Source organism: Amblyraja radiata, chromosome 31 (genome assembly GCF_010909765.2).
Source record: "Amblyraja radiata isolate CabotCenter1 chromosome 31, sAmbRad1.1.pri, whole genome shotgun sequence".
In the NCBI taxonomy this organism is placed as follows: domain Eukaryota; kingdom Metazoa; phylum Chordata; class Chondrichthyes; order Rajiformes; family Rajidae; genus Amblyraja; species Amblyraja radiata.
Window position 1 is genome coordinate 1,282,509 of NC_045986.1, and position 9,066 is coordinate 1,291,574.

Consider the following 9,066-nt stretch of genomic DNA (forward strand, 5'->3'; position numbering starts at 1 on the left):
TGCAGCCTCCTCGTTAAATTGAATTCAAATTAAACATCTCGAATGGAGCTGAAATAATAATATTTTATTGAAATTATATTATATTATATATAATTATATTGTATTTCAAGGGTGCAGGAAGGAACTGCAGATGATGGTTTACACCCAAGTTAGTTACGCCAGCATTTCGTGGCTATCTTTTATATTATATTTCAAATCAGGACAGAATCGATTATCTCCTTATTTACCCCCAACGTCCACTATCCTGAATTATATTCGTGTCTTTAGACTTTACTTTAGACTTTAGAGTCGGAATCTCCTAAGGCAGTTTAATACATTATCGAACAAAGTGTTGTGTGTTGCTTATTTTTTAAGCGGCATAAATGATGGATTTTTGCTTTGTAATGAAGCGGGCTTTAGGTTTGTAGCTGTTGGAAGTGACTATATTCCTATAGTGGCCGTGGCCGGGGTATTGGCGGGCGAGTTGTTGTTGGCGTGTGTCTGACGCGTGCCTTGAATCCAACTCCATCAACCCCCCAGGGAGCGACGGAGAAGAGATTTTTTCGTTAAATGTATTTATCCTAAGATCATAGGACTTGAAAAGAATGTATAAAAGGACGAAGTACAAAATAAATGCATCCTAAACATCAGCAACTTTGCGCGGTCACTTGGACATGTTTTGTTTAGCAGTCCCTCACTTCCGAGTTGTGATCAATCATATATTTAATGTTTAGGAGGAAACTGTAGATGCTGGTTTGAACCGGTGTTAATGGCCAGGTCATTGTCCGCAAAATGACCAGATTGGCGTTGTTTTGTTTTCAGTGGGACGCTAGTTTTCGGCTTGGGAAGCTCTTTCTATTTCCCACTTCAGAACAAGTTTGTTTCCAACCTGACACCTTGGAGATGGCGCGGGAGGTGCATCGGGCCCGCGTTACAAAGCAGACACGGATTTGCATTTCAAAAAGAAAGCAGCACGACTCTCGCGCATCAGTCATTGATAAAACGCCACTCAGGAGTTACTACTACTTTTTTTTCAAACAAAAATAGACTTTGCGAAAAGTTTTAAAACTTCCCTTTAGTGTCTCGTGGTCCCGCTTTCGGAGTTCGCTTATACAAAGTAACATTTCCAAAGCGCCGTAAACAAGTCACGAGAAGTTATACTGAATTATTTTGGAAGTTAAACGGAATCATTTTAAACACACTGCATTCGCTTCATCAGAAACGGCGTCGGTTAATTCCAGCGCCACATTTCAGTTTAAATCGACACTAAATAAAGCATTTCCAACACAAAAAAGTTATATGATTTATCATCCCCGTTTTTAATTATTGCTGTAGTTTTGCTCTCTAAAGTTGTATTGGCATCGTGGTAGTTAGTGGCATTAGTGTAGGACATATGGTGGCTTCATTGTAACAAGGTGGGCTCGCAGCACAGGAGCGAGGCCGCGTCCCTTGGCACAGCACAAAGGCGAGTGGGCAGGTTGCAGTCCCTCCTACTCTCTATATAAGTCCACCCACACCCACGCCCCGCTCCACCGACACTCACTCACTCTGTAACACTGGGCTCAACCGACTCGATCGCTCTCGCCCAGCATCTTTGGAGGGGAAGCAGATTCTCTCTCACACACCCACCCACACACACAAACACACGCACACAGAGAATGCCTCCTCATCTCCAGTCGAGCAACTCCGCGCACGGCCAGCTCGCCACACAGCTGAGCAGACGCAGAAAAAGAGAAGCCAGCGAGTTGAGAAAGGTAATGTATAATTCAGCCCGGGGCAGCGTGGCCCGGCCCGGCCGATCTCTCTCTCTCTCGCCATCCGCTGTATCGGAGCTCTGACAAACTGTTGCTTCCTTACAGACTCTCAAGCCTCTGATGGAGAAACGAAGACGGGCGCGAATCAACGACAGCCTGAACAAGTTAAAGACTCTAATCCTGCCCCTCATTGGCAAAGATGTACGTGTGTGTTTTTTGCTGACTAGTTATAAACTGCAGAATATTAATATTTCAAATTATAAACGGTAGAATACCAATATATCAGATTATAGGAGGTTAGTTAGAATAATGAGGAAGGGGCTATTTTTTCCCTCGGTAAACAAAAATGCTGGAGAAACTCAGCGGGTGCAGCAGCATCTATGGAGCGAAGGAAATAGGCAACGTTTCGGGCCGAAACCCTTCGGTTTCTGCCCGAAACGTTGCCTATATCATTCGCTCCATAGATGTCCCAAGGGTTTCGGCCCGAAACGTTGCCTATTTCCTTCGCTCCATAGATGCTGCTGCACCCGCTGAGTTTCTCCAGCAATTTTGTCTACCTTCGATTTTCCAGTATCTGCAGTTCCTTCTTAAATATGTTTTTCCCTGAGTAGGGAGTAGAAACTACAGAGTGGAATTGAGTTAAGGTTACTGGCGAAGATGGATTAAAGATGGCTAGCGATTCTTTATTTTCATCCCGAGAATATTAAGTGTTTGGCCGGGACTCACTGATTAAAACATAGTTTCGGCAGAAACTCTCCCCGCGTTTAAACCCAACTCTGGTTAGCCTTGACCTTGGAACGTGTCTGGGCTTGCAGGAGCACAGACCTGGTGTTGCAACGTGGGTTAAGTCAGGGAGCTCTTTACCGACCGGGACATGAACAACGGGCCGAATGGCCGCATTGTGCGTCACACATAGTGATGTTGGTGAACAGCCGATTTATTTATTTATTGTGCGGGGGTGGGTGGGTGGATGGTGAATCAATCAAGCAAATAAGTTTTAAATGCTGATGTTTATAACGTGAAATAAAACGAGAAAACGCCGGAGACATGCTGGTAGCATCTGTGGAGAGGGGAGCAGAGTGAACGTTTCAGCTCGATCATACTTGCTTTTCTCTTGCCAGAGTCCACGATACTCCAAATTGGAAAAGGCGGATATTCTGGAAATGACAGTGCAATTCCTGCACAGTTTGCCCAAGTCACCCCTGCACGGTGAGTTCACGGAGGGACGCGGGTTCCGTGGGAGGGTGAGGGGGGTGGGGGGGGGGGGGGGGCGGTTTGGTCTCCAATGCTTCCATTCTCCCAACAAGTTACTCATTTCGATGTGGATTTGCTGAGTCGCCTTACAGCTCGGCTGAAACCCTCCCTGCCTTTGAAATCGCCCAGAATTGTGAATTAAATCTGATGGAGGATCTCGACCCAAACATCACCTGTTCCTTCGCTCCAGAGATGCTGCCTGACCCGCTGAGTTACTCCAGCCTTTTGTGTCTATTCACGGTATAAACCAGCATCTGCAATCCCCTCCATTAAATCCTTATGAGTTTATTTTAGTTGAGTTTAGAGATGCAGCGCAGAAACAGGCCCTTCGGCCCACCATATCCGCGCCGACCAACTGTCCCCATACGCCAGCACTATCGTACACACTAGGGACGATTTACAACTATGCCAAGCCAATTAGCCTATAAACCTGTACATTTTTTGAGTGTGGTAGAAATCCCATGCGGTCACGGGGAGAATGTACAAACTCCGTAGTCAGGATCAAACCGGGTCTCTGGCGACGTGAGGCGGCAACTCTACCATTGCGCCGCCCTAAGCATCTTTGGTTTACAAAAAAAGACACACGGTGCTGGAGTAAATCAGCAGACTCGGCGGGCCGAAGGGCCTGTTACCGCGCTGTATCTCTAACCTAAACTAAACGGAATAGGTGACGTTTCGGGTCGAGTCCCCCTTCAGACTGAGCCGTTAGTTACTCCAGCGCTTTTTATCTATCTTTGGACTAAACCAGCGTCTGCAGTTCTTTGTTTCAGCATTCTACCTGATGAGTGGAGATTTACTAGAATGTTGCCTGGGTTTCAACAACTAAGTTACAGAGATAGGTTGAATAAGTTATGTCTTTATTCTCTGGAGCGCAGAAGGTTAAGGGGGGACTTGATAGAGATCTTTAAAATGATGAGAGGGATAGACAGAGTTGATGTGGACAAGCTTTTCCCTTTGAGAATAGGGAAGATTCAAACAAGAGGACATGACTTCAGAATGAAGGGACAGAAGTTTAGGGGTAACATGAGGGGGAACTTCTTTACTCAGAGAGTGGTAGCGGTGTGGAATGAGCTTCCAGTGGAAGTGGTGGCGGAAGGTTCGTTGGTATCATTTAAAAATAAATTGGATAGGCATATGGATGAGAAGGGAATGGAGGGTTATGGTATGAGTGCAGGCAGGTGGGACTAAGGGAAAAAAAGTTGTTCGGCACGGACTTGTAGGGCCGAGATGGCCTGTTTCCGTGCTGTAATTGTTATATGGTTATATGGTTATATGAGTGGTTGCTATTTTCAGCACCACTTCAAAACACTTATTTAATTTGTCACATGAGACTAAGCGGGAAGTTTGGTGCTGAATCGGGCTAATATTCTGAATGCACGCTGCGCCGTCCGCTTCACGGTACATCACAAGGCGCTTTACAAACAATTGTGTGTCTTTGACTTGTAAATGGTGCGATTCCCGTGCAGGAATATCACACAGTGGGTAAATGGGATTTTAATCCGATTGCCGGTGTTACCAAAGTGGTTTGTTTTCGGCCTGGTTCGGCCATTCAAATGCAAATGACCCACACTTACTGATTTAGAACGAATTTGTGAATGGATGTATTGTGATTTTTCAACTGGATAAAGGGAACGGTGGGAATGAACCATTGTCACCTCTGCTCCCCCGCAGATCGCCTGGACAGCTACAGAGAAGGATACCGGGCTTGCCTCGTACAACTGACCAACCTGCTTCCCTCCTCCGAGCTGGTGGGAAGGGAGGAGTGCGGTTGCCTGATGGACTACCTGGAGCGATGCATGGACCCGCCCCAGCTCTACCACCACCCCATCTCACAAGCCAGGGTGCCGGCATGCCCCGAGGGAGCGCCTCATCCAGCCCCATCACAGCCCAACGGGCGAGCAGCGCGAACACCTTCCTCGCCCGGCGCCAGCGCTCGCCAGCGGCCCACCGCGACCTCCCGCGACCTGTCTCCCTGGAGACCCTGGTTACCGGCATGAAGCCATGAACTAGAAGGACTATTCACGTGTATAAAACACTGTACAGAATTAACTGTAAAAAAAATGTACATTTGTAATTTTGCGTTACATTTCGTTTTTGCTGTGAATTGCACAGTTTCTACACAAAACAGAAACTTTCGTTTACATAGATCTCAATGAATGTCGAATTATATGGGGCACTTTGTAAAGCTAACATGCCATCTATACGTGTGGGATAAGGGAGTATATTGTAAATTTGGACTCAGAGGTAATATAATTGAGCTGAAGGGGTGGATGCAAGGGGTTTCTGTAAATAAATCGAACTTGAAAATCAGCGGCATATGTCAGAGTTTTCTTATTTTCAAGAAGTTTAATTCCTGCAATTTTACTCACCAGGCGTAGGGGCGAGAGTTGGTCCGCAGTCAAAACAGATCCACGGCGATAAGCGCGGCAGTATCTAATAGAGACGGCAGACACAAATGCTAGAGAAACTCAGCGGGTGCAGCAGCATCTATGGATCTATATGCCTATTTCCTTCGCTCCATAGATGCAGCTGCACCCGCTGAGTTTCTCCAGCATTTTTGTCTACCTTCGATTTGCCAGCATCTGCAGTTCCTATTTTAACGCTCTAATAGTGACGGTAATGGCTCGGGATGAGGTGGGGTTGTGGGGTTGATCCTTTATTATTTATCCCATGTGACACGTCACAGTGAAATTCTCGTGCAGAGTGTGTTGGAAGGAACTGCAGATGCTGGTTTACAACGCAGATAGAACACAAAATGCTGGAGTAACTCAGCGGCATCTGTGGAGAAACGGAGTAGGTGACGTTTCTTTTTAATATAATATTTTATTCCGTGTCATTTGAACCTCAGTGAGGCTCAAACGAAACTCCGTTTCCACAGCCATACAAACAAAGACAATTCCTACAAGACATACAAACAATTCAATTTACACAAACATCCATCACAGTGAATCTCCTCCTCACTGTGATAGAAGGCAAAGTCTTTTCTCTCCCCTGCACAGCGCCCGATTTAGATGAAGGCCCTAAGCTGTTCCACTTGTGAGGCCCCCAGCGACCGGACAGCCATGGCGGCAAAATCTCCCACAATTCAAAGCGAGAGAGAAAGTGCCCAGCGTCGACCAGTTGCCGTTGCAGTGCGCATGCGCAGGGCGGCCGATGATGTGCTGGCCGTCGTTGTGCGCATGTGCAAGGCGCTTATATTTTGGAAATGTACACCCCGTTTTTTTCAATTTTTTCGTAACTTGTCAGTTTCTTTGTTGAACTAAATTAAGGCGCATGTTGCAATCAAAAGCGCTTGAACAATTGGTTGGGAAGAAAGCCCCCCTAGAAAGTGGGGGCCCTAAGCTATAGCTTGTTTAGCTTATACGTAAATCCGGCACTGCCCCTGCAACATTTCTCTCCCGATGTTGAAGCCCCAGGCGGGCGATGGCGGTCGAGACCCTTCTTCAGACTGAGAGTCAGGGGAAAGGGAAGCAAGAGATATACCTCCAGAAATGTTCTGACCCGCTGAATTACTCCAGTATTTCAGTTCAGTTTAGTTTATTGCCACGTGTACCGAGGTACAGTGAAACGCTTTTGTTGCGTTCTAACCAGTCAGCAGAAAGACAATACATATATGTGTTTATCTATGTGGTGACAAAGAGTCACAACATAGAGGGTGCCAACAAAGTTACTAAGTTGTCCCCAAAAGTCCATCTTCTTAGTCCATCCTCCCCCTCACCGTGGGTCCTTTTATGTTCTCAGCGACACGTCCTGGACTGACCTCTGTCGCCCACCGTGGGCTTGTGGGGACAGGGAACGGGTGGTGGTGGTGGGGGGGGGGGGGTTGCTGAGGGGGGGGGGTGATGTTGGGAACGAGGGATGGTGGGGCGGTGGGTTAAAGATGTCGGCCTGATATGTGCTTGGGGGTGGGAGTGCAGGGAAGTGCTGAGATTGGGCTGTAGGTGTTTGTGTGAAGAAGGGAATGATTGTGCAGGGCTGGACGTGGCTCTGGGTGTGGGTCGATGAGCAATAACCATGTTGCCTCAGGAACTCAGCGGGTCAGGCAGCATCTGTGGATGGGGAATGTATGGGGGAACGGGTGGGAGGACTCTATCCATTTCCCTCCACTGAGGGCGGCACGGTGGCGCAGCGGTAGAGTTGCTGCCTTGCAGAGCCAGAGACCCGGGTTCGATCCTGACTCCGGGTGATGCCGGTATGGAGTTTACGTTCTCCCTGTGACCTACATGGGTTTTCTCCGGGTGCTCCGGTTACCGCCCACACTCCAAAGACGTGCAGGTTTGTAGGATAATTGGAAATTATCCCTAGTGTGTAGGATAAGGGGTGATCGCTGGTCTGCCTGGACTCAATGGGCCGAAGGGCCTGTTTCTGCGTCAAATATGCTGTCTGAGTGAGCCACTGACTCCCGCCAACAGTGGCCCGGGGTTATAATGGGGTTGGACGTGTTGGGGTGGGACGCTGGTGCGGAAGTCTCACTATTGAGACCCGGGATCAACCCAATATCACCTTTACTAGTCCACTAGAAGCTAAGTTTCAAAGATGACACCGATTTAAAATCGCCAGTGAAGGATCCAGAGGTGGTTACAGTCGGTATCTGGGCCTGGCAGCATGAGTGAGAATCGCTCCAAGAATTTACGATGCATATTTTTAAAACTCTGGCAGGGAATCTAGTTAAAAGAAGAGCATCTTAGTGAAGTTTTACACACCTTCCCTGTCTTCTGCAACAACTACGTTTAAGGTGTTCAAGAAGGAACTGCAGATGCTGGAAAATCGAAGGTAGACAAAATTGCTGGAGAAACTCAGCGGGTGCGGCAGGAAAAGTTGCCTATTTCCTTCGCTCCATAGATGCTGCCGCACCCGCTGAGTTTCTCCAGCAATTTTGTCTTCAACGTTTAAGGTTGCGTTTGAAGAAATGACCAAGGTTATTCTGTAGGACTCTGACTCAGTGACTCCATCTACACCTCACGCTGCCACGGCAAGGCCAGCAGGCAGCAACTCTACCGCTGCGCCACAGTAGTTCACCATATAAAAACTATCCACGAGCCTATGCTGACTTTATCCAAACAACAGTTTTTGCCCCCAGGTTATTAATAGGAGGAATTTCTCGAACGACATCATTGAAGTTGGAAACGCAAGTCGCTGTAAAAGCTGAATTATTTAGCGATGTGTCTTGATCGACATTTTTAATTGATCTGTGGACCAAGTCTTTGTGATATTTGCGAGCTTCCAGTTCTCACGCACTATCTGTGATCCACAGATCCTTGGTAGATCACGGGCAGGGTCTCAGGGAGCTGGGGGAACAGGCCACTGGGAAACGGTGGCTCCAGCGCTCCTGGCCAGAGCCTCACCTCCCCGGCCGTCATTATCTATAATAGACACATAGAAAATAGGTGCAGGAGTAGAGACCATTCGGCCCTTCGAGCCTGCACCGCCATTCAATATGATCATGGCTGATCATCCAACTCAGTATCCTGTACCTGCCTTCTCTCCATACCCCCTGATCCCTTTAGACACAAGGGCCACATCTAACTCACTCTTAAATATAGCCAATGAACTGGCCTCAACTATATTCTGTGGCAGAGAATTCCAGAGATTCACCACTCTGTGTGAAAAATGTTTTTCTCATCTCGGTCTTTAAAGATTTCCCCTTTATCCTTAAACTGTGACCCCTTGTTCTGGACTTCCCCAACATCGGGAACAATCTTCCTGCATCTAGCCTGTCCAACCCCTTAAGAATTTTGTAAGTTTCTATAAGACCCCCCCCCCCCCCCCTCAATCCTCTAAATTCTAACGAGTACAAGCCAAGTCTATCCAATCTTTCGTCATATGAAAGTCCTGACATCCCAGGAATCAGCCTGGTGAACCTTCTCTGTACTCCCTCTGTGGCAAGAATGTCCTTCCTCAGATAGACACAAAAATGCTGGAGTAACTCCGCGGGACAGGTAAGGTGTACCCTTCCATATCTCAAGTGTCCCTTTCCCTGGCTCTCAGTCTGAAGAAGGGTCTCGACTAGAAACATCATCCATTTCATCTCTCCGGAGACGCTGCCTGTCCCGCTGAGTTACTCCAGCATTTTGTGTCT

General features: G+C 47.5%; 1 protein-coding gene across 1 annotated transcript; it reads left to right on the forward strand.

Annotated features, from left to right (window-relative positions):
- Positions 1-1,525: 1,525 nt before the first annotated feature.
- On the forward strand, positions 1,526-5,289 carry hes2 (hes family bHLH transcription factor 2). The gene is made up of 4 exons (XM_033048099.1): positions 1,526-1,733; positions 1,839-1,934; positions 2,855-2,942; positions 4,659-5,289. The coding sequence occupies exons 1-4, from the start codon at positions 1,638-1,640 to the stop codon at positions 4,982-4,984; spliced, it is 606 nt and encodes a 201-aa protein (XP_032903990.1). The 5' UTR covers positions 1,526-1,637; the 3' UTR covers positions 4,985-5,289.
- Positions 5,290-9,066: the final 3,777 nt, after the last annotated feature.

What these genes read in the sequence shown, in the direction of transcription:
- hes2 (XM_033048099.1), top strand. Translation starts at nt 1,638, where the DNA reads ATGCCTCCTCATCTCCAGTCGAGCAACTCCGCGCACGGCCAGCTCGCC. An exon ending in AAGCCAGCGAGTTGAGAAAG is followed by an intron (nt 1,734 to 1,838) that starts GTAATGTATAAT and finishes GCTTCCTTACAG; the next exon opens with ACTCTCAAGCCTCTGATGGA. An exon ending in GCCCAAGTCACCCCTGCACG is followed by an intron (nt 2,943 to 4,658) that starts GTGAGTTCACGG and finishes GCTCCCCCGCAG; the next exon opens with ATCGCCTGGACAGCTACAGA.